The sequence below is a fragment of the Elgaria multicarinata genome, chromosome 3 (assembly GCF_023053635.1).
Source record: "Elgaria multicarinata webbii isolate HBS135686 ecotype San Diego chromosome 3, rElgMul1.1.pri, whole genome shotgun sequence".
NCBI classification, from domain to species: Eukaryota; Metazoa; Chordata; class Lepidosauria; order Squamata; family Anguidae; genus Elgaria; species Elgaria multicarinata.
This window is the reverse complement of record NC_086173.1, coordinates 96,116,516-96,141,097: the sequence shown is the minus strand read 5'-3', so window position 1 is coordinate 96,141,097 and position 24,582 is coordinate 96,116,516. Positions and strand designations below refer to the sequence as shown.

At 46.4% G+C, this 24,582-nt stretch overlaps 1 protein-coding gene across 2 annotated transcripts; it reads left to right on the top strand.

Annotated features, from left to right (window-relative positions):
• Nucleotides 1–4,810: 4,810 nt before the first annotated feature.
• CLTB (clathrin light chain B) lies at nt 4,811–23,032 on the top strand. Of its 2 annotated transcripts, XM_063120943.1 has the most exons (6): nt 4,811–5,132; nt 9,579–9,625; nt 14,672–14,789; nt 15,618–15,729; nt 17,735–17,788; nt 19,702–23,032. In XM_063120943.1, the coding sequence occupies exons 1-6, from the start codon at nt 4,946–4,948 to the stop codon at nt 19,871–19,873; spliced, it is 690 nt and encodes a 229-aa protein (XP_062977013.1). In that variant the 5' UTR covers nt 4,811–4,945; the 3' UTR covers nt 19,874–23,032. The 2 variants fall into 2 exon arrangements, with proteins under 2 accessions (XP_062977013.1, XP_062977014.1); XM_063120944.1 differs by lacking the exon at nt 17,735–17,788.
• Nucleotides 23,033–24,582: the final 1,550 nt, after the last annotated feature.

The window sequence follows — 24,582 nt, the reverse complement described above, 5'->3', positions numbered from 1 at the left end:
TTCCTCGCATTCCTACGATTCCAATGGATATGCCATTTCAATTTAAGAGATTGCAATTCCCAATTCGATTGGCGTTTGCAATCACCATCAACAAAGCTCAGGGCCAATCTTTAGAATTGTGCAGTTTAGATCTAGACACGGATTGGTTCTCAAAGGACAATTATATGTTGCGTGTTCTAGAGTCGGCAAACCAGACAATCTCTATATCTGCACAGACAATGGAATAACAAAAAACATTGTATACCCACAAGCATTGTGAAATTAAACATATTAGAAATGTGCACTTTCTCTTTTCTTTCTTTTCCATTTAACCAGACTGAGCCACAGCAACGCGTGGCCGGGGTACAGCTAGTGTGTGTATATATATATATATATATATATATATATATATATATGTATAAAAAAAGCTATAAACAAATCCCCCATCTTCTCCTAGTAAATAATTTAGTTTTCCAAGCAAACAAACCCCAATTACATAATAAAAGCCGGCAGGAGTATGAGGGCTATCAAAGGTATTGCTCTGAGTGCCACATGTATGAGTATCTGCCACATGGCCAGAAGTCATGGGTGTGTGTGAGAGCTCCTTGTTCTCAGGGATCAAGTACATTCCCTTGAAGCTAAAGTTGTAGACCTAGAGAAGCTGAGATGGTCAGAGAAGATGATGGAAGGGACTTTCAAGGTCCTAAGAGTGGTGTCCAAATCTCTGGGTGACAGCTCCTCCACTGTCATGGAGAAGGAGGGTCTTGGGGAAGGAGGGTGTCATTCTAACGAAGAGGGAACTAGTCCCTTAGAAGGGACCCATTCCTTGGAAGACAAACAAATGTCCTCTCATGCAATGATCCCAGTGCTATTAAATTTAATATATCTTTAAGTGGAAAATTGTCAAGGAAGTCCAACACAGTCACATTTTATTTCAAAAGAGGAAACTTCTCCAGAACTGGTAAAAGGAAGCTGAAGGGGAGAGTCAAGAGGGTTCAATCCCTTCAAAATATTTGAAGATTACTCAAAACCAAAATAATAGAAGCTCAGCTAGAATATATACAACAGGTTAGGAAAGGTAGCACCAAGTCCATGAAGTCACCAGCCTGGTTAATCAGCAGTGTCAAGGAAGTTATTAGAGAAAAGACGGCTTCCTTCAGAAAATGGAAATCTTATCCAAATGAGGAGAAAAAAAGGGAGCACAAACTTGCACAAAGGAGATGCAAGCAGACAATAAGAGATGCAAAACAAAAACAAAAAATCACCATTTTGAGGGGTGTATCACTAACACCATCAAATTTGTTTATAGCATCCTGAGAGCTTTCTCCCCTTTTTGTGTTCACCTTGGATGCTCACCCACCTTGCACCCTAATAACATCAAGGCCAACAATAAAGAATTCTTTGAATATACGAGAAGCAGGAAACTGACTAGGGATGCAGCTGGACCATTGAATGACAATGGACATAACGGAGTGCTAAAGGAGGACAAGGAAATTGCAGAGAAGCTAAATGAATTATTTTCACCTGTCTTCAATGAAGACAATATAGGTCAGAAACAGGGACCTGAAGTGATGTTTCCAGGAAGGGAATCTGAGGAACTGAGGCAAATACTGGTGACAAAGATGAAGTTCTCAACCTTGTTGACAAACTGAAATTTAATAAATCACTTGGCCCAAATGGTATCCATCCTAGAGTTCTTAAAGAACTTAAATGTGAAATTGATAATCTTCTAACAAAATATGTAACATATCCTTAAGATCATCCTCTGTATCAGAGACCTGGAGAATGGTCAATCCTGCTGGCTATATGCTATCTCCAGTTTCAAAGACAGTATGCCTATGTACGCCAGTCCCTGGGGAACATGGGTGGGAAGATGCTGTTGAACTCATGTCCTGCTTGATTGACAGCTGGTTGGCCATTGTGTGAACAGAACACTGGAGTACATGGACCCTTGGTCTAATCCAGCATGGCTCTTCTTATGTTCTTAAGGCCATTTAATTTTGTGACATCTTGTGACAGCCAATTCCAGCATTAAGCTGTATGCTCTGTGAAGAAGTATGTCCTATTGCATGTCCTGAGGCTCACCTTTCCCCAACCTGTAGTAATTCTCTTGCATTCGTGAGCCTCTGCTAATAGGCTGGAATGCTTTGTACTTCATAAGAATGGCCCAGTTCATCAACCTGACTGGTTCTCATGAATGAAAGAAGCTCAACCTGCTACAAAGAAAAGACAGGTATGACATATTAACTAATTAGTAATTCATTAACAACCCATCCTTCAAATAAATTTTGAAGGCAGCTTACAGCTGAATCCAAACAAAAACAATTGACATTTTAAAATACAGTAAAATGGGTGGGGAACTTTTCTGGCCCTCAGGACTGGATTGTCTCCTGGGACATCCCCTGGGGGCTGGATGACATCAGGGGGTGTCTCCCCTCCCAAAGTTCCACCCACGATGACCTCGTTGGATTCCTTGCTCTGTGCAGAGCAAGGCACGGACTAATTGCTCCTTCCCTTACCATGCAAGGAGCAAGGGACTGCCTTTCCTCCTTCAGTGCTTGTGAAAGCTTGACTTTCTTTAGCACTGGGCGGCGAATGGGGCCTGGGAAAGAAACTCACAGTCCAGAGTTTCTCCATTCCTGCAGTAATGAAAAGCGTTACAAAGTAAATGTTGTTTCGAAGTCCTGGTAAAAAAGTTTTTGTTGAAAAGTTAGGAGTGTAGGTGCCAGGTGATCCTCCCTGGGTAGAGCATTCTACCCTTCGGCTGCTTGTTTCATTGACATATGCAGAAATGTGAGAAATAGCCTGCTGCCTCTGAGAAGAGCTGGACTTCTTGCTTTGCTGCACTGCAACCTGGGATTGACCCTCTGATCGCAGTGTTGTGGATGAGCGAAAGGGTGAGAGACGGTGCATATATCAGGATTTCTGGTTGTTGCATACTAGAAATAGAATTTCCAGATCAAAACCTGGAGATCTGCCCCATCTCTTTATAAAAGAACTACAGCAGTAGAAGAGGATGCTGTTGCTGTGCCTACTGCCCTGTTCCTTCACCAATCCTCTTGCTCACCATTTTCTTAGAGGGCTCTTAATCAAGTGGGACCCTGTTTCTATTCTGCAGCAAGCAGAGGAGATAGGCAGGTGAGGGGACTGGTAGGTGGATGATCCAAGAGGCAAATCATTGTCACTCCTTCCCATCCCTCAGTGCATTGCAGGTTCTCCAGGTTGTGTTCTGGTAACCCAACTAGAATGGGGCACAGAAGGTTAGAAGTTGACAGAACCATGCTCTGTGGAACAGTAACTAATTAGTGGAGAGAGAGAGAGAGAGAGAGAGAGAGAGAGATTGATTCTTGCTGCTGCTCAGAAACAGTTTAAATTGTGCACTAATCATGTTCACTTAAACACAGGCAGAAAGGGTGTTGGAAGAGCAAGCCAGTCTAACTAACACCACTAAAATAAATGTGATTGATGAAACAACTTAAGTGCCAGTGACACACATGCACACACACACACACACACACACACACACACACACACACACATCCTCATTGTCTACCAATGCATTTTAAAGCTGCAATCCTATGCCCATTTACCTGGGAATAAGCCCCATTGAATTTAAGGGGACGTACTTCTGAGTAGTCACATATAAGATTGCGTTGTAATTTTACAAGCCAGGAGTGCATGTCCAGGATACCTTAATAAGAATCTATGTTCAGTGATCCTGAATATATACTTTAGTTTAAGAATATGCCTTGCTGGATCAGGTAGACTAGATGAGCATTTTTCATAAGAATTCCAGCAATTACCAGGACCTAGGGACTAGGAAGTTCCCTGGAATTTAGTACCTTAAAGACTAACAGATTTATGATATGAACTAGAGCAGAGTCCATGTCATCAGATGCATGAAGCCTTATCCTTAGCAGACAGGTATATAGACTCATGAGTACAGTTCACCAATCTATCTCCCATCTGCCCCTGCCTTAAGTAAACAGTAAGCAAAGAGAACACTGCTCCTTTGTGTTTCCTGGCTTCTTTTGGCATGTTGCAAGCTCTTTTTGGGGGTGGGGTGGGGGCAGAGGCTATGTTAAATGAAACACAGGACTGTGTATATTATTCCACACTAAAAAAAACCCAGAAATTTACAAAACGGTAATCCAAATTCTTGATCAAGAAAGCAGAACGTTGTGACATATAGACATTACGCATATTGGAGTGAAATCCTACGCATGCTTAGATAGAAAGAAGCCCTACAACTCCCAGCATGTCCCAGCCAGCCTTGTTGGGAATTGTAGGACTTTTTTTCTATCTAAACATGCCTAGGATTGTGCCCTTAAGTATGCTTGCTCACAGTTGAGCCCACACTCTTCAAAATCAGAAAACCTGTCTGACTGACTGATTATCTGACACACTTTTTTAAACACACACACACACACACACACACACACACACCCACCCACCCACCCACCCCAAAAACAAATGAAAACTGGATGTTTCCTGGCGCTGCATTTTTCATCCAGTACTAATTATTTTGCTGGCATGGCGCTGTCAGGGAAACCGTAGCATGCACAGTTTGTATAAAACACGGAAATCAAGATGTCCACGATTTGGGTCGGGATTAATGATGGTGGTGGCGGTGGCGGTGGTGACGGTGGCAACGCTCCCTTGAGCGGCACCGATGCTCTTCCGCGACAGGCGAAGCGAGAGATCCCTCGCAGTGCTTCCCCCTCGTGGCTCCACCGCGCGTCGGCAGCCTGCTTGGTGAGGTCACCTCCCATCGCCCCTATAATACCGCCCGGCTCCTCCTGCAGCCGCCGCAGTGACAGCTGAGCCCGGGGGTTCCTGGTCGCGGATTGCCCCGCTCGCTCGCTCCCTGCGCGTCTCTTGGCAGCCCGGGCTCTGTCGGCGCCGCTCAGTGTGCCCAAGGGAGCAGGAGCAGGAGCAGGAGCAGGGTGCGGGGAGAGCAACCAACATGGCTGATGATTTCGGGTTCTTCTCCTCGTCGGAGAGCGGAGCAGCCGAGGCCGCAGAAGAGGACCCGGCCGCTGCCTTCCTGGCTCAGCAGGAGAGCGAGATTGCGGGCATCGAGAACGACGAGGGCTTCAGCACGGCCGACGGGGCCGCGGGAGGCGGCCAGGAGGCGGGGGGCGAGCTGCTGGGTGAGTGCGAAGGGCGAAGGAAGAGGCGCTGCCGGGGCGCACGCCGGGGCCTACGGGCGGCATTCCCTCGCAGGGCGCCCTCCGAGAGGGCCGGAGTGCAAGTCCTATCATCCGCGGCCATGGCCATCCCCGGAGGTCCTGGCAGCCCATCCGCAGGGCGCCCTGGTGGGGAGGGGCGGGGGTACGCTGAGCCGGGTGGCGGCGGCCGGCGGTGGGTCTCGCTGGGGCTGAGCGTCGCGTCGCAGTCGCGGCTGGCTTGGGGCAGCGGCGGGAGGGTCTCGCCCAACCTGTGTTCGAACAAGAAGCGGCCGAGGCCAGTCTTGCCGGTGCCGCAAAGGAAGGCGGCGTGGGCTTTCCCGGGCTCTCCAGGAAAAGGAGGACAAAAGCTGTGGGTCGCTGGAGCGAGGCCTGTAAGGGTTGGGTTTCATCGGAGAGAGGGAAGCAGCAGCTCTTACCTGAATGTTTAGCATCGCCACCAGCTTCCACAGGGATGCTGCTACCGTGTATAACTTAAACAACTATGGAGATACGGGCTTGCTGGTCTTTCTGGCAGGCCACTGTTCCCATTTTAGAGATAAGGAGAACAGAGGCAAAAGGAAGGGGATTTTTTCCAAGGCTGCCCATCCCTGGCACCTGACGGACTTGAACCCAGCTCTCCCAAATTCAGACTCTCTGTCCCATGGAGTGTACTGGCTTTCCATCCTCCCTCCCAGAGGACATAGAATCATAGAATCATAGAATAGCAGAGTTGGAAGGGCCTACAAGGCCATCGAGTCCAACCCCCTGCTCAATGCAGGAATCCACCATAAAGCATCCCTGACAGATGCTTGTCCAGCTGCCCCTTGAAGGTCTCTAGTGTGGTAGAGCCCACAACCTCCCTAGGTGACTGATTCCATTGTCGCACTGCTCTAACAGTCAGGAAGTTTTTCCTGATGTCCAACTTTATGGCATTGTGCCTTGGGCTCAGTCTTTTGGGCCAGGGACCAGCTGTGCTTTGGCGCTGGGATTCTCACATTTCGCTCTTCAGAGCAGCCTCAGGAGGGGAAGATCAAAGGACAGCATCCTTTTGGCCAGGGAGGGACAAGTCCACCTATGGCAAAACATCCTCAGCAGTTCCTGTTTCTTTGTCTAATTCCTGCCATGGCTGAGGTCTGGTAGGCACCTATTAGGGTCAAATGCTAGGGAAAGAAAGGACGATTCTCTGTGGGTGCATCATATAGGTGAGGCAGACATACTGAAGCTCTGGGTTGGCTTTGGGAGGAGCCCCTACAAATGTTGCCAGACCGGACCTAGTCATCCTGGGTGTTGCCGGGTATTCAGGGTTTGTGCGATGTCAGGGAAGGGAAAGGGCATCTGCTAGGAAGTGGCACCAGGAAAGGAAGGATGCCTATACTGTTATCCATGTGGGACTGCCCAAGATGCCCCTCTGGCATTTGCCACAGCCTTAGCTCCGCTTAGGGTTGTCAGCTGTTTTAACTGGCCTGCTCTTGTGCCTTTTACCATCATCCTGGCTCATGGAAATTTAGCAGGCAAAGCTTTTTTCACCGCTTTGTCTCCAGGCCAAGAAAAGAATCTCCTCCTTAATTTCTGCATGTCATGCTGATGTTGAAAACACCAGGGCACAACAAGTAAAAGACACGTCTGTTCTTGACTCTGCTTGGCCCTGAACATATCTAGTTCCCAAGCAAGAAAGTTACATACTCTTTAGCCATGGATACTGTTTTCAAAGGCCTTGTGTGAACAGAAGACACTGTGTCCCCATGTGACCTTGCCTACCACGCTGCAAGTGAGCAGCCTGGAGTCTCAGAACCTATTTAAACTGTTGCTAAGAGCACCAGCTATTGGGTGGCATAGAAATGTAATCAATAAATAACGGCTTTCTTGCCTCTTTACAGATCTATTCTTGTGTGGGTAGAGTTGATCCCTCTCTTCCTCTGGATTGGCTGTTCTTGACCATCTTAGTTTAGCTTCAGTAGAGAGCACATAAAGATTTGTATGGGTAGAGAGAGCGGCACAGACGTCTCCCAGTAAGCCAAGTCAGGGGCAGAACTTGGTTCAATTGGCCTAAATGTTTTCTTTCATTTTTTAAAAGGTGACACTGTCTAGGACAGCCATCCCCAACCTGGTGCCCTCCTGACGTATTGGACTGCAGCTCCCATCATTCCCAGTCAGCATAGCCAATGGCCAGGAATTATGGGAATTGCAGTCCAACACATCTGGAGGGCATCAAATGGGGGATGGCTGATATACTGTGGGTGCTGCTTCTGAATAAAGGGGCAGCTATTATACTTCATTAAGGGGCCAACTTTACATGCAGTAAGGGCCTGTCCTTTTATAATAATAGGAACCTGGCAACTTTGGATGGCGTTGTGGCCCATCAGTTTTGCTTCTGTTTTTTAAGAGCACTTGCTCATTTTTTGGTTTTTTTTAAAGTGGGAAGAGTGGAGTATTATTTGTGAAAAGGGAAGGAAAATGTATAGCACAGCACTACTTAGAGGTTATATAGTGGAAAAGCAGGAAAGGAAAAGCTCTTTCTCTAACCTTGAGATCATTATAAACCAAATAAAACAAATGTTTCAGAAATAGAATGAGAAACTGCAAAACTGTTAATCGCTAAAAAATCTGACACCGATTCCCTTTCGTTTTAAAATCTCCTTAGCAAAAGGAATCAATCCTGTGCAATTGATCAATTCCTTTTTACCATCCACACATTAATGTCTCAGCAAATGCACAGCAAATGCAGGTTATGTTTAAATAATGTATTTTCCCTCTCCTATCAGTATGTGTTTCTTGCACTTCTGGTAGCTGTAAGACTGCAATCGTAGGCACACTTACACCTGTGCATACGATAGTAGGATTGATTTCTGAGTAAAGATGCATAGGATCAGGCTGTACATCTTATTTGTTAACTTTATGGGTCGTAAACTTTATGGGTAGCATCCAATGTTAGTCCTACTTAGAGGAGACCCACTGAAATGACTCTCAAGTCCCATTCATTTCATTGGGTCTCCTCTAAGAAGGACTAACATTCTTCCTCCAACCATGTGTACATATAGTCCCACTATTTTAACTTCATGCATTTGAAGATGTTGACTCTTGTCTACAAAATACCATCCCCATGATTCTTTTGGTCCAGTCCTCACCATGCCCCTGTCTTGACGGCTCTCGCACTTGCGTTCCTTCTTGGCATCTGCAAGGGAAGGAACGCAAGTGCGAACTTTCCCCACTCTATACAAATAATTTTTTAAAAAATTCTATTATCTGTATCTGCGCAACTGTGAGGAGAGGGACACCAGGACGAACCACCTCTCCTCCCTCTGACCTCCCTCTGGCTGCTCATTCCCCCACCATATTTTTATTATACAGATAACAAAATTAAAAAGAGGGGAGGAACGTCCCCATTCCTCTCCCCCATTTTTATTTTTACAGAGGTGTGGGGCCGCCCCCTTCCCTGTCCGGCCCATTGCGTCCAATCAGGAAGTGCAATGGGCTGTGACAAGCCTCCACTGCCAAAAAAGTCAGGGTAAGTGCCTGACTTTTTTTCAGCTGAGTTTCCAGGGTTTGCCCCCAGATGGTTTCACACTGGCGGCTGCATCATGTAGATGACGTGCGGCTACTGCGAAGTCACCCTGGGGCAAACCCTTCGTGTAGACATGCCCCATGTTTACTTAGAAATGAGTCCAGCGAGCCTAAGCACACATTACTGAAAAGGAAGTCCAGTTTGACTCAGTGGGGACTTACTTCAGGGTAAACAGATATTGGACTTTTTGCAGGATTGAAGAAAAGCAGCTTTTGGCTTCTACTCACATTCCTGCAACTTTAATATCAGCAGTGTCTCCTTCCCACAGGTACTTAATAGCTGGGTCCTTATCTAGGCCTTAGATAAAGTAGAATGAGTCACAAGTGGATAAACGGGCTTTTCCTGAGCAGGTTGCCCCCAAGGAACAACCCACTGCAGCTTACTTCAACGTGGTGCCCCCAGATTGCAATTCCTGTCATTCCCAGTCAGCATGGCCAATGGCTGTCCTGTCTTGGAATGATGGGAGTTGCAGTACAACACATATGGAGGGCACCAAGTTGGGAAAGGCTGAACTTCAGCCATTGGCTTGGTCTATCAGGGCTTAGTTTTGAGGGTGTTGGAAGATCAGGCTGAGTATTCCAGATCCCTGCACCCTCAGTCCCTATTATCCCGAATCTTTACCTCTACACAGGATGCTTTGTGTCTCTCCTTGCTCTTCCCATGTCTTGCTTTTCCTCCTTCTGTATGTACCCATCTGACATGGTGTGTATGTGATTCATGGTTTGACCTAGGCCATTTTCAACCCAGTCAAACTATGAGGGAGGGAGCTACTGCATGGAGCTGTTCCCCATCTAATGAAAGCCATACTCCTTGTGCTGCTGCCCTTGATCGCCGACCGACACACTTCTCTTTTCCTTGCTCTGCAGGTGAAACGGAGAGCACAGGGGCCACCGTGAACGGAGAGCTCTTTCAGGTGAGAATCTGTGCTCCTTGTTTGGTCTATGGGGCCAGAGTTAGGCGGCTTGTGTTGAAGACCAGCAGGAGGAGTAGCTGGGGCCCCAAACTTCCGGAAAGGGTTCACTGAAGAGATGTGTCATCTGAGGAAACCTGCTTCTTTGCTGGTTACTCAAAGAAAAGCAGTGTGTGTGTGTGTTTTGTGTGGATGGATAGAAAAAATAGCTATCAATTCTCTTTTCAGTCAAGATTGGCTAGAGCATTCCTTTTCCCTAGAGTAGGGGCAGGGAACCTTTTTCAGCCCAAGGGCTGAATTCAGTTTCAGAGAAGCTGTCTGTGACTGCATTCCAGCGGTTGGTGGAGCTGCAGGCAAAGGGAGGAAGGCCAAAGGTGAAGGGGCAGGACCCCCCACCCCCAAAACAGCCTATTGTAGCTCAAAGCTCTTACTGCCAGTAATTAAGTCTTAGGAGAGGCATCTCAACCTTTTAGCATGCACAAAGCCAGTAAACCACTAAATTATTGGTGGCTGGAGGGAAGGGGGCATGGCCATTTGGGGAAAAAAAAACCCACCAGAAAGGCGGTTTTGGCTCCAAGGCCCAAGGCTTCCCACTCCTGCCCTAGATCCTCATCCATGGCAGCTGCTTATGGGCATAATCACATGTAAAGTGGCAACTGGAGCCTATCTGAGGGCACTGTTATTGTAGTGAGGGGGTTATTATGCTTGCATGGATTAATTGGCTGTAGGATTGAATAATCAATGAAATAAGAAATGGTTTGTGGTGTGGGAAGAACAAGTTGGGTGAGAAGGAATAAGAAATTTAGGTGTTTTTTATTTTTCGTATTGCGGAGAGAGGCCATGCATGGGTAGATCAGTAATGAAAGAGGCTTTTGTATGAATCTCTGGTGTTAAAATGTTGATAAATGTATTTGTTTTGTTACAAAAATGCTTAAAAGAGCTTAAGGAAGATTTGGGAGGCTGTTCTTCTATCTCAGGGTTGGGGAGCAGGATGCCCTCCAGATGTTGTTGGACTGCAGCTTCAAACAGTCCTAGCCTGCATGGTCATTGGTGAGGATGATGGGAACTGCAGTCCAGAAACATCTGGAGGACCAACCATTCCTCATCCATGTTCTATCTCTTCATGGGGAAGATTCTCAGAATCATCAAACACATTGCACGATGGTTGCTTGGTTCCTCCCATCCTGCATTACTGACAGGGGCTTCCTCTTCATACATAGCTTGCAGCTCCCTGATGCTGCGCAGCTAAACTGAGAGGCTCAGGGGCTTTAGTGCTTTTCTTCAGTCCAATGGCAGAAAGTAACCATCTGAGTGAGGAAGGCTGTGGGAGTTTGCAGGATGCAACCCTAGATGATTCTGACAGGATAGAGTTGACCAGCAGAGGCAGCACTAGCTTTTCCTTTAATTCGGTTTTGTTAGGGAAAACATGAGTGAGTGCCCAAAAGTGCAAACCTGCACTTATGGTTTTTTGAATATGCATCTTAGATTTTTAATTGTACACCTAAAAATGTAAAGAGCGAATGTGACAACCAGGTGCTTGCGGATGTGTATACCTGTCAGAGATTCAGGATTGGCAGCAGTTCCCTGTTGAGTGGGGAAACAAGGTTTGTTGCTGCGTGATGCGTGAAAGAGCACTGGTTTGGCAACCCTGGGCCCATGTCCTTGTGACATTTCTCCCAATGTTCATCCAAGGTGCATCCAGATGTTTGCTGCCTCTTGGGTTTTTTTTTGGTTTTTTTGAAGTCTTGGAAATAGCATAGTTATCTGGTGTAACCATGCACACACATAAACACCCTGTTTCTTTGTTGCAGTTTTATGACTATGCTAAATCATGTGCCTACTGAGATAGGATTGCTGAATAACAGTGCCATGCCATTTTTTTTAACCTTGTGGTGTAAGGATTGTGCTAGTAGGATTGTGCCTTGTGAGCAAGTTACCCATTCCAAATCCTCCACACAGTCCCTTAAACCTCCCATTTCTGCCGACACCAACCCACAATTGCTTCGCATAGGGTTGTGTGTTAGCAATGAAGATGCCCTGCCCTTTAAGGCAGTACCCAGATGGCTGGAGAGGCAGTGGCTGCTATGGAGCATTTCGCTCCCTCTTCGTCATGGTATCAATTTGGCTTACAGGGACATAATCCCATTGGAGATGGGTAGATTTAATTAGATTAGTGGACTGGGGTGAGGGTGGAGTGTAATCCAATAGCCATGTTCAACACTAGAAGCAGCAGCATTTGTGGAAGCAAAACTTTCCACTTAATTGCAGCTGCTTCTCTCTCTATCTTTTTCTCTGACTTAGAAGTGCTTCCAGACAAAGCTTTTATTGTGGAATGACACTGCCTCATTCATGGAGGGTCTAGATGATGACATCCTCCACTCATAACCCTCCAGTGTTTTCCCACTAAAATCCAATAAGTAAGAAAACATAGAATAGCTGCACAATGCCTTTTGATTGTTGGCAGTAGGAGCCCTCTGTTTGGAAGAGCCCTTGAACCCCCAACCTTGGAGCCCTGACTGCCCACCCCAAAAGAGCAACTTGCCTCCCTCCTGTTCACCTGTTGAATCCTGGTAACAGTCCATCGACTATAAATGTTCATAGCCAGAGAAGTGCCCCAAATGTAAAGATAAAAGCACTGGGTCAATTTTACTATGGTGGGGGAGCGGAGCAGTTAGCTTGCACCTAAAAAGGCCTGGAATTATGCTGAAGCAACAGTGCTATCTGAATTGAGCTTTCATGCTCACTGATCTGAGCGTGACGCTGTCAGTGGTAGAGAATGGTCCAGGTATACCTCAAGGTAGGGATGGCCAGCATCTTAAGACTGGAGGGATAGGTGTGTTAATTTGCTTATCCCACAATGGGTGAGGGGTTGAGGGCTGGAACTGACCCCCTTAAAGAACCTAGAATTGGGGTGGGGGGAGGTGTGGAAGCTCCAAGAACAGTTTCTTCTTGCAGGAGAAGGAAGTGGTGCCCCCAATTTGGTGTTACACAGAATTCAAGCCCAGAACCTGTATGATGTTGGTGTTCAGATAAAGTCCTCTCCCAGACAGAGGGGTCCTAGCTACCTAGGAGAAGGCATTGTGCAGCAATTCCACTTCCATGGATTTTCTGCAGTTAAGGAAAAAGATGGAAGAAGCAGTGGGAACACATGTGTGTGTGGGGGGGGAAGCTTATGACTGGAGGACAATGACATCTGGACTCCCCATAAGACTCTGTGAATGAGGCAGGGGTGGCGGCGCTATAAAAGCCTCATCTGGAAGCCCCCAGAATCACCTTGAGAGCTATAGGCAAAGTGCAACCAGATCCCTACCTTGCCTTAACATTTCACTTCATTGTTACTGCTAGGAACATAGGAAGCTGCCTGAGTCAGACCCTTGCCCATCTAGTCCAGTAGTGTCAACACTGACCGTCTTCATGCAAAGCCGATGCTCTATTGCACTGAGCTGTGGCCCCTCCCAAAGCCAGGTGCTGCATTTCTGTCTGAGAGAATGCGGCTTGTTTACCTCGCTGCCTCTCACAGGAACCTGGGTGTGGCCAAATTTATCCCATGATCCAATGATGGCTTCATCACATCCTTGTTGCAACAACAGAATCTGCAACAAGGAAGCGCAAGCAAACTGGGGATACTTGAGGAAGCAGGGTATAAAAGTGACAGGGAAATTCTGGAGAACTTGAGAGCGTGCACATTTTGGTAGAGTTTTGGTGATACCCTACTGGGAAAACAGTTTTGCCACATGATTGGATTGTAGAGTCCCTCACTTAGAAATTATCTCAGTGACAGGTTCAGAAGAGCACTATTTATTATGATTTATTTATTTATAATATTTATATACCGCTCCCCATTGAAAAATTTCGGAGCGGTGTACAAGATAAAATGAAAATAAAAACAGAATAAAACAGTTAAAACAAAATTTAAAAGAAACAAAAACAGAGATTCAAGGCTGCATATTAAGGAAAGGCTTCTTGGAATAAAGATGTTTTCAGGAGGCGCCGAAAGGAGTACAAGGTTGGCGCCTGCCTGACCTCCAGAGGCAGGGAATTCCACAGGAGGGGGGGCTACCACGCTGAAGGCTCTTCCCCTGGTGGATTCCAATCGGAGGATGGATCTATGTGGAACCACCAGGAGCAGGCCCTCGGATGACCTCTGACCAGGCAGGACGGTAAGGGAGAAGGCGCTCTCTCAGGTTGAGATGAAAAAGGAGTTGTTCTGCTGTCTGTGGAAAAACAAGCCACTGTACCACCCTCCATGAACTCACTATGGGGAGTACCACTATGGACCAAGAAAATGGTCCTGCGCAAATACCACCTAGACTGTGGGCCTTCCCAAATTCAGCAGCTGCCTTTTTTTAATTATCATCATTAACGGCCTTTAAATAAAGATGACCACATCTAGCACTTCCCTCATCGTTTCAGCTTGAGGCTGAGAAAATTGGCTCTTGCTATGGCAACGGCACTCGATGATGTCGAAGAGGTTTAAGAACCGAATGAACAGTCCAGTTCTTCTGCTCAGCGTTAAGATCTCCTCAAATAGACACTCCCTTTTGAAGACTTGACTGTGACATCACAGAGGCGACATCACAGAGGCACAGCAAGCTGCCATTACTTAGAACTGCCGGAGATCACCTGGGGTACAGACATGAAAATCATGTTGGCCGTGAATGCCAAGGCAAGTTGTGTAATGCTGGGCTGCTTGCTGCGCCTACATGGCTGACGAAGGGGTTCTGTTAGAAAGTTTTGCTTTCAATAGGCCCTGATTTATATGCTTGGAGGCAGTTGTGGTTATAGTCTAAAATGAGAGCACACTTAAGACTATCCTCACTTGGTCCATCTTCTCCCACCTTGCTCATTGTGTGGGCCTTGGGAGAAGATGGTTCATGACTATTGGACAACTAGGATTAGAGTTAGTGCAAGGTTTTGGTTTTGCTTTAGTATGGTAAGGATTAGAGTCTTTTACCTTCATGCTGCTCCTCATTCCACATAAATAAATTGCTTGGCAGCTATGGGAGAAGAGTCTCGAATTCACACAAACTTTCTTACCTTTTTCTGAAGGAATCCAACGGACCTACAGATGCCTACGCAGCTATTGCCAGAGCTGACCGGTTGACACAGGAGCCTGAGAGCATCCGCAAGTGGCGAGAGGAGCAGAAAAAGAGACTACAAGAGTTGGGTAGGAATAATTAAAAAACGTGTGTGTGTCTGTGTCTGTGTAAACCCCAAAAATACTAATCCACATTGTGAACATGCAGGGTGTTGTGTGTGTGTGTGTTGCAGTTACATTTTTTGAGGGGTAGAAGATGATGGGCTGAGGGAAATGAGCTAGGAAAAAGACTACAAGGAAAAGTTTAAAGGGAAGAAGGGGAAGGCCAGTGTAGTTTTTCTGAAGGAATGGGAAAAATGGACAGATAAGAAAAGTGTGAGCCAGCGATGGGGGCAGAGTTTTGACTCTTGCTGAGGGGGATGTCCCCAGAAATGGTAATAGAGTGGGAAGACAAGTGGAATGGGCAGTAGAAGTAATAGATGAAGCACAGGCCACAGGCTTCACCTCAGGCAAGCTATTGCCAGGGGCATCAGCTGGAATAGACAGCATCAGTGAACCTCCTGCATAACTGTGAGCCTGACTTGCTGGGTAAACGGCATTTTTTCTCCTGATTGTGCTCCTGCCACGTTTTTACTTAGCTGTCAGTGCCCTCTGCTCATGTGCACTCCACGTAGGCCACACCATTGTCCTAATCACCCATAGCTTCCCACCCATCTCCCTTCCCATACAGGGAAACTCATGCTTTCTTCTTGAGCTGTACACATGGCTATATAATTCCTCATGAGCAGGTGTATTCAGGGCACCTCTCCCTTGCTGAATGCGGACCCTTCTACCAGCATTTTGGAGCATCTCCAAACACCCGTGTCATGAAAGCCAGTTGTGTATGTTGCTCCGCTGTGGCTGGGAGTTCCCGTTGTATTCTTTCCGCCTGCCAGTCATGTGTCTGTCTTGTTTTAGATGCTGCTTCCAAGGTGTTAGAGCAGGAGTGGCGTGAAAAGGCCAAGAAGGATTTAGAAGAGTGGAACTTGCGGCAGAACGAACAGATGGAGAGGAACCGGGCCAACAACAGGTACAGCTGGGAGCATGAACCCATTCTTAGCTGCTGCCAACAGCAACAATAGCTTGCCAACAGCATCACCACTGCCAAAATATTCCAGGCTTCTGGAACAGAGCTGTCCCGTGGAGCTGTAATATAGACAGGGGTGGGCAGAAGGTAGATCTCTAGGTATTTGGGACTTCAATTCCCAGAAGCTGCAAAAAATATATATGCTATTTTGCACTGCGTTAATGGAAGTATAGCTTCCAAATCAAGCAAGGTACTAGTTCCCCTCTATTTGGCACTGGTTAGGACTCATCTTGAATATTGTGTCCAGTTCTGGGCACCACACTTGAAGAAGGATGCAGACAATCTAGAGTGTGTTCAGAGGAGGGCAACCAGGATGATCAGGGGTCTGGAAACGAAGCCCTGTGAGGAGAGATTGAAACAACTGGGCATGTTTAGCCTGGAGAAGATAAGATTGAGGGGAGACATGATAGCACTCTTCAAATACTTGAAAGGTTGTCACACACAGGAGGGCCAGGATCTCTTCTTGATCCTCCCAGAGTGCAGGACACGGAATAATGGGCTCAAGTTACAGGAAGCCAGATTCCGGCTGGACATCAAGAAAAAATTCCTGACAGAGCAGTACGACAAAGGAACCAGTTACCTAGGGAGTTTGTGGGCTCTGCCACGCTAGAGGCATTCAACAGGCAGCTGGACAGCCATCTGCCAGGGATGCTTTAAGGTGGATTCCTGCATTAAGCAGGGTGTTGGACTTGATGGCCCTATAGGCCTCTTTCAACTCTACTATTCTATGATTCTAAGCCTAAGCTAGCATAGTCAATGGTCAGGAAAGCTGGGAGGTGAAGTCCAAAATTATCTGGACATCTACTTTCTGCCCCCCTCCCTTGACATAGCATGATGCAAAGTTTACAGTCCCTTTTGGCTCCAGTGCTATGTGTCCCCAGGGACAGACTGGGTAAAGATGCTTGTCAGTAAATCATCCCAAACCTTGTTTCCACTATCAGACCTTTCCTCACATCGTTCCTGTCAGTTCATTATTTTTACCAAAGGAAGCAGCACCAAATAATGGGTTTTGGTGAGAGGGCCCGACAGGCAGCAAAACTAGTCTCGCTTCAGTTTAAATCTGCCTCACACAGGCAGAGGTTTCCATATTATCTGCTGGTTGTGAACTTTAGCTCCTTCACACTCAGCATACAGGTCTTCTAGATGGAGGGCTCCTTGGGGCACTTCCAGATATCACATCCTCGTGAGGGAGCTAACGTATACAACCAGCAGATAATATGGAAACAATGGCTTCATTCACAGACTATTGCGGGTGGGTGGGTGGTTGTCCTAGACATTTGTTTTCCACTGGTCCACCCTCCTGTGTTTTCCCACCACTTTATTCTTTTTCTTACCACAGAAAAACCACTAAGGAGAGCAAAGATGAAATAGCTGTACGGTGCCTTCCGACTGGTAGCCCTATTGGTAGTGGTAGCCCTAGCACTACCCTCAAAAGGCATTGTGTAGTTCTGCCGACTTTTCCTCAACTGGTTGTTTTGTGTGTGTGTGTGTGTAAAGAAAAAAGGATGGGAGAAGCCGTAGGAAAACATGGGAGGGTTACAAGTGGAAGTCGTCATAAAATTCTGTGAATGTGGCAGGCCAATTGCACAACAAGAGCCTTGTCTGGAAGCAGCCGTAGTTACTGCAAACATCCTGGACGGGTTCCCTCTTATTGCTGATGATAATTTTGGGGATGCCGTAGTTCTTAGAAGTTGCTTGTCTCTGCTTCAGAACTGTCACTCTAGTAGCACTATCCAAATATTCGATCTTTGTAAGGGGGCTTCCTTCTGTCTCTCCTAAGCATTTGACTAATGAACCTCTAACAAACTTGCTGAAGCCCCTTTGCTGCCCTGCTGCCATGTCTGATTCTGCTGCTCCCTCCTCCAAGGGCACTAACCCACCTCTCTCTCTTTAACTCTTTGCTGCCTGTCTGCTCTGCATTTTCTCCTGTCTCTGGGTCACACCGCAGGATTGCTGACAAAGCCTTTTACCAGCAACCGGATGCCGACGTGATCGGCTACGTGTACGTCTCTCTTGCTCTTCTTTTTTCCTTATGCCCTTTCCTAGGGGGGAACCCTCGTCTGCTAAGGATGGGGAAGATGTGGCCCTCCAGATGCTGTTGGGCTGCAACTCCCATCTTCTCACACCATTGAGTGGATTGATGGGAATTGCGATCCAACACAACACAAGACCCCAGGGGGGAATGAAAGGTCAAACGACTGGAGGGCACCAAGTTGGTGAAGGGTGGTATAAAGGGATATTGGGGAAGAGATGTAGGAGTAGAAGCAATGAAGTGGTACAGGTATGCTCTCTGCCACCGTAGTTTCCCCCATTCTCAAGTAAATAATAGCATATCTTAGAATTTATATAGCACTTTCCTAAGCACTCAAACACTTCGTATATGCAACTCCTACACCAGTCCTATTGACATAAGCTGGAGTGCTGGGCATCTTCATATTTGCTTTGATGAAGTACCAGATTCTGACTGCATACCTGGAATTGCAAAACCTGAGAGGTGCTGCTCATAGCCTGTGGTTTGTTAACTCCTCCCAAGGATGTCTTGGTGATTGTTCCAAATAAACAGGCTTGTCTCAGCTGTGTTTATGCAGACAGTGAATGTCAAGGTTTTCTTCCCATCACCTTCCACACCTGCTTTGAAGGGTGAAGCATGTGCCCTGGCCCCCTGAGACATTATTTATAAATGTTGGGGGTGGGGTGGGGTGGGGTGGGGATTTGTAGTATAAATGAACAACAGTTTCTACTCAGCTGTTGCACAGAATCCAGATCTCTTTTGGCAAGGTAGAATTCTTGTTGTGGGATTTTCACATTTTCCCACTACACAATCTACAACAGTTCCCACTAAATGCATCTGTTGCCACCTTCCCCAACTTGGGGCTGTGCAGTTGTTTGGGACTAATTCCCAAGGGTCAGGAATAATGGGAGTTGTAGTCTGAGACATCTGGCAGGCCCCAGGTTGTGAAAGGCTGGTCTATTGTGATAGCATAGTCTGTGGGATCAGGTAGCCCTAGTGTCAGAGACACCTGTTGGGCAGCGCTTGTGGCACCGCTGGGATGAGTGACACAAATCTTCTCCATCCTTTCCTCAGCCTGAGCCCTTCTGCAGTCTTTTAAGGTCTATGTCATTCTGAAGCTCTCTTGTTAAAAACTCATTAGAATAAGCCTACCCATCTTGTGACCTCCCAAGGTGAATACAGCCCACCAGCCTTCTAGTGTAGACTGCCCAGTGCTTGACAACCACCTTGTTTTGCAATCCCAGAGAGGCAGCAAAACCAGGAAGATTTCCAAGCTCCTGATGGCAATCCATAGTTGACTAATCCAAAGTTGGAAATCCGTAGTTGGCTGCCGTACTTGGCTAATATGCTGTGTTTGGCTTCGTGGGTCATGCATTGCCATTTTGGATCTTAGAGCCACCTTTGGCCTACGCAGTCTCCTTCATTGACACACTCAAATGTTTATGTACATGAAAGATACTATGAGTAGTTGCATAATCTATGGCAGCGTTCAGCAATCTGGTGCCCTTCAGATATTCTGGACTTCAACTCCTATTTGCCCCAGACAGCAAGGCCAATGCTAAGGGGCCTTGGGAGTTGTAGTCCAAAACATCTGAAGGATGCCAGACTGAGAAAGGTTGATCTAGGAGTCCACTAACTTCATTTCATTCATTTATTATATTTCTATACTGCCCCATAGCCAAAGCTCTCTGGGCCGTTTGCAAAAATTAAAAACATTAAAATTAAAAGCCATTAAAAACCTAGAGAGTCCATGTACCTAGTCTTACAAGATCTACAGCCTCCCTCTGAAAAGAAGGGTGGTATTAACTTGGAAGGCCTCCTCCCATCCAGGAAAAAGACAGGAATGCTCACAGGTCGTCTTCTTCGATGAGCCTGACTGTTCTCCCGCTTGCTTCCTTCTCCAGAGCCTCAGAGGAAGCCTTCCTGAAGGAGTCCAAGGAAGAGACGCCTGGCACCGAATGGGAGAAAGTGGCCCAACTCTGCGACTTCAACCCCAAGAGCAGCAAGCAGTCCAAGGATGTCTCGCGCATGCGCTCAGTGCTGATCTCCCTCAAACAGACACCCCTGGCCCGCTAGCCTAGCTGAAAGGGGGCTGGGGCTGGGGCCGGGGTGGGGATGCGGGTTGCTCTTTGGGCAGCAGGTTTAGCTGCAGCACAATAGGCTTTGATGGCCATCAGTAGGGGGACACCAAAGCATCCCACCCCTGCTCCTTCCTCTCTCCTCCATATGTTTGCGTCACTCCGGTTGGGTGGCTGCCTGTACCCCTCCCCTTGATTTTACTTTGCTTAAAGGGTGCGTTGGTATCTTTTTACAAATATTTATTAACAGCGTGGTTCCTCAGGCAACTGCCCTCTTCGGCTCCCACACTTGCTGCCTTCAGGAAAAGTTACTTCCCGTTTCACTGTTGGTCGCCCTCACAGGCTTCCCGGGTCCTGCAGGCCTGGCCATCAAACCTGGCCAAAACAGTAGGTAAAAACACACTTCACCTTTCCGATACTTTGTCCCAGACCTAGGAAGCCACCCCAAATCTGCACTTGAGGCTGCAAAGCAGGATTCCCGAGTTTTGAGGCCCGATCACGTTGCTTGTTTTATACCCCAGCGATGAGTGGCGACTCTGGAGCTGCCAATGGGTAGAGGGTTGGAACACAGTTGTGCTTCCCGGTTGGGGCATGACATCCCTGGCACAAGTAGAAGAAAGATCTCTGTTGGGAAGTGAGTCCTTCGGGGGAAATCATGCACAAAGGAGAGAGGGTAATAATGAGAACAGACTGTTTTCATTAGACTTGCTGGGCTGAAACTGAAACGGAGAGCTTGAAAATGAGACCTGTGTGAAGTCATGAAAGGCTGCAGGAAAACCCCCAAGTAAGATTTCCATGGAACAGAATGTGATTCCTTCCCTATCATAAGATATCCCCAAATCCAAGAACCTATTTGGGTTTAGGTGATGAATCAGGAGACTATGCGAGGGGATCCCATGAACTCACTTTCCTACTTTCCTTCCTTCCTGGCCGTTTATTCCATATTTGCTTAGGAGATACTAAATGCAGAGGTGTGAAATGAGGTTCATGGGATCTTCTTTCTGTGATTGCTCTTTTCAGTTTAAGATAGGTGAATGAAGGGCATTGCTCTTACATTTCCGCTAAGAGAGCCATAGACCTTGCTTAGGCATCTAAGCAAACCCAAGACAATTTTCTTAGTATTGCTCATCATAGGAATCAGCACACTCAGTTCAAACACCATCATTTACAGCACACTCTTAGGCATGTTTATTTAGAATTCAGTGCCACGGTATTTATTGGGACTTACGCCCTTGTAAGTGTTCTTAGGATTGTAGCCGTAGACACTTCACATTTTTGTTCCATAGATTGATTTCTCTCCTAAATGGGCAGAGGTTTACTGGTCTTGGCATGATGATGTCCTTGCTGCCATGATGGTCTCCCAAGTAGGAAAGAGATGAATAAAGGACTACAGTTTACTGAGAGGAGCCTCTCCCCTAGGTGCTGGATAGACAGCATCAGGGGCAATTGTTCTAGCCCTGGTTCCTGGCCTATATCCCTGATTCTTGCGATCTCCTTTGTAACTGAAGGGAAACTAAGAATCGTTCCAGTTTCTCCTTTGGGCGTATTATTGAGAAGGGCTGCTTGGGCCCTTCAGTTAAGATGTTTCACCTTGAGCAAATGTACCGGAGCCAGCCTTAGCAGCAGATGTAAATGTCTTAAGCGCACCAACGCCCATGCGTGGCTGCAAGATGGCTTGGGAAGCATGCCTTTTGGAAAGCCAGGAAAACACGGCCAGTTAGGGAGACGTGGGCCGTGAATTCAGTCTTAATTCTTGTATATTGGGGTTGAAACATCTGAGTCCATGAAAACATTGCTGTAAACACAGCATACATGCGTGATCTGGGTTCACCTCCTAGCTCAGCTTGGTTTTGCAGGGAGCTGGTTTGGTTATTATGTAGGTGCACATTGTTTCATGTGTCAAAAGTCCTCCGTTGCAACGGTTTCCAGAGTGACTTCACTATATCATTCTGGCACAGTGAAGCATTTGCGAGAAGGAGCTCCATAAGGAAAACTGAAGTTCCTACTCCAGAGAAGACATTTTGTTCCACGCATTTTCTCTGAGGTAGTAACCGATGACTTTTCTGGGGGTGGGGTGTCATGGCAGTGCCTCATTCTGCAAAAATGGCATGACTGACATTACCCCATAAAAACTTCACAAGCGTGGGGAAGGTGTGGCCTTCCAGATGCTGTTGGACTGTAGCTCCCAGTAGCCCTTGCCAGTGTGGCCAAAGGTGAGGGATGATGGAAGTTGTAGTCCCACAATGGCTGAAGGCCATGTGTTCCACATCCCTGCTTACAGTGTTAACAAAAAGGTGCTGGTTTGGGCCTTAGCATCCTCCAGAGAAAGTTACCAGTAGCTCCTTCAGTTAAGATGCTTAGCAAGGTTCATGCTTATTTGCTAAGAGCCCCCAAAGGGTTGGAAGTAGACCTTATGCAGAGTAATAGCCTATGCAGGGACCCTTGTAGTATCGGTCTAAAAACACACGCAAAGAACTAGCAGGACTTTCTCCGGCATATCCTGTTTGGTAAAAGGTGCTTTGACTTGAAGTGCAACGTTTGTGGCAATCATCCTGCATCTGTCTATTCTGGGCCCTCGCAGGTAGAAAACGAAAGTGTGGAAAAGTGGAATGCCTTCACAGGGTCTCTTTCTAGGGATGTTCCCTCTGGGTATTCGTTACTCCTCCAGAGGCCCAAACAGGGCGTGAACGCGCCACATGCCAGTCTGTGTGAGGAGATGGAAGGCACAGAAGGCCTACAAAAGGACATGGGAGAACAGATTCCAGGCTGATGGAAGGGGCACTGCCACCATCGGCTACAAAGACGTTCATGGCCCAGAGCGGCTATCCGAGAGCGACAGGGGTCTGACTAGTCATCAGACCTTATGGAATTCAAGCAGATACTTCTTCAGCCTTGTACATCCAAGATGGACACGGGCACCGGAGTCTAGAAACAAAGACAAGCCTCTGCTTGGAATCACCCAATAAGCCCAGAATTCAAGTACCACTCCATCCTGTGCCTCAAGCAGTGGCAGCAGCAGTAAGCTGGGGTGGCACTTGGGGGAAGGGCGGGAGCTTTGCCTGCAGCTGTCCTGTCCCATCTCCCCACCCCAGCTTTAATTTCTGTGACTTTGTTAAACCACCTATTATCAATAAACTGCCACTACTCCAGATACAGAGTGAAGAGTCACAGAATGCTTTCTTTCCATGCTGCTCTCATATAGCGGGGAACGTACAGTGGGAAGTAATTGAATGGATATCCTAGCATGTGGCCTACAGATCCTTGGTGGAGAGGGAAGACGGCCAGTTTGTATACTTCCCTCTGAAGGGGCATTGGGAATTCTTAGGTATGTGAACTTACCCTATGCCTGTTTTGCTGAATTAAGTTCCACTGTCTCCAGTGGAGCTTAACTCTACGGTTGCATCCTTAGGAAGCAAAATCTATTTTACTCCATTTTTTAAACACAAAAGTTTTTAGCATTTCGTCTATAGGGCACTTAAGACACACTTCTTCAGCAGTAAATTGGTTTTTGTAACACACCCACCCAATGGTATTCTTCCTATGTTCACTAACACAGATTTGAATCACTGCTTCACACACCCAGCTCTATAAAAGGGAAGGTTGTGCAAGCATATTAATTTCTAACTCTCCTTAACAAGTACATACAACATTCTATTAGCTGATTTTAAAAAAAAAGTTGTTTGTCTATATACATCTGTCTCAGGACAGGCTGACTTATGTGTGGCAAACTATTCACTAGAACAGGAGTCCTCAAATTGTGGTCCTCCAGATGTTTTGGCCTACAACTCCCATCATACCTCACCACTGGCTAAGCTGGTTAAATCCAATGGGAATTGTAGACTAAAACATCTGGAGAGCCACAAGTTGTCTACCTCTGCTCTAGAAGGAACTGCTGTATGTCTTAAATGGTCAATTAACAGCAAGCCAGTTAGCTGTAACATGTTTTTCTAAATCAGTGATAGATAATAGACGATACAAACGTTATCAATTGCACTGATAGACAATAAAGCAACAGATTGCATTTTCAGTTTTGCTGTGGATACCAGCTCAGCATAACTTGAGCTTACACATGAATAAATCTTATATGTTACATACCCTGTTGCAGGGTAGATAAAAAATTTCCCCAAAATTTTTAAATCAGATTTCTATATAAAACATGGAGAATCAATCTCATTTCTCAAATATGAATATTTACACTCAAAAGAAGAAGAGAAGACAACATTTCCAGTGCACAGGTTCCTATATTCTCATACTTAATCCCTTGGGCTGTCATTGGTGCTGGTCTTAACAAGTTATATAGAAATATTTTAATGATATTCTTTTTAGAGGTAAAAGGAAAATGTGCAAAATTACTACCATGTGACAAAGAGATACAAAGCTTGTTTGTAAGAATGGAACTGTGCAAGTAACACTCAGTAATAAATTAACATGGTTTAGTAGACAGACTTTTACTATTATTTAGGGAATATACGAAGTATCAGTGAGAAACTTGCTTTAAATCTAACTTTTTTTTCCTAGCTGATTTAATCATGATTTAAACCACCTTGCTTTAAATCAGGCCACCGTGCAAGAAGATATCTGGGTTTATCAGCATCACTTAGAAATTATTATACCATGTTGAAAATACAAAAAAGTAAAATAAAAAATAGGCTTTTGGGATAAGAATAGCTCTGCCCATACAACTATGGAGTGCAATCCGCCTGTGCT

Excerpts from the sequence above, each read along its gene's own strand:
- CLTB (XM_063120943.1), top strand. The coding sequence starts at position 4,946 with ATGGCTGATGATTTCGGGTTCTTCTCCTCGTCGGAGAGCGGAGCAGCC. Across the intron at positions 14,790-15,617 it reads AAAGAGACTACAAGAGTTGG|ATGCTGCTTCCAAGGTGTTA; the intron begins GTAGGAATAATT and ends GTCTTGTTTTAG. Across the intron at positions 15,730-17,734 it reads AGGAACCGGGCCAACAACAG|GATTGCTGACAAAGCCTTTT; the intron begins GTACAGCTGGGA and ends GTCACACCGCAG.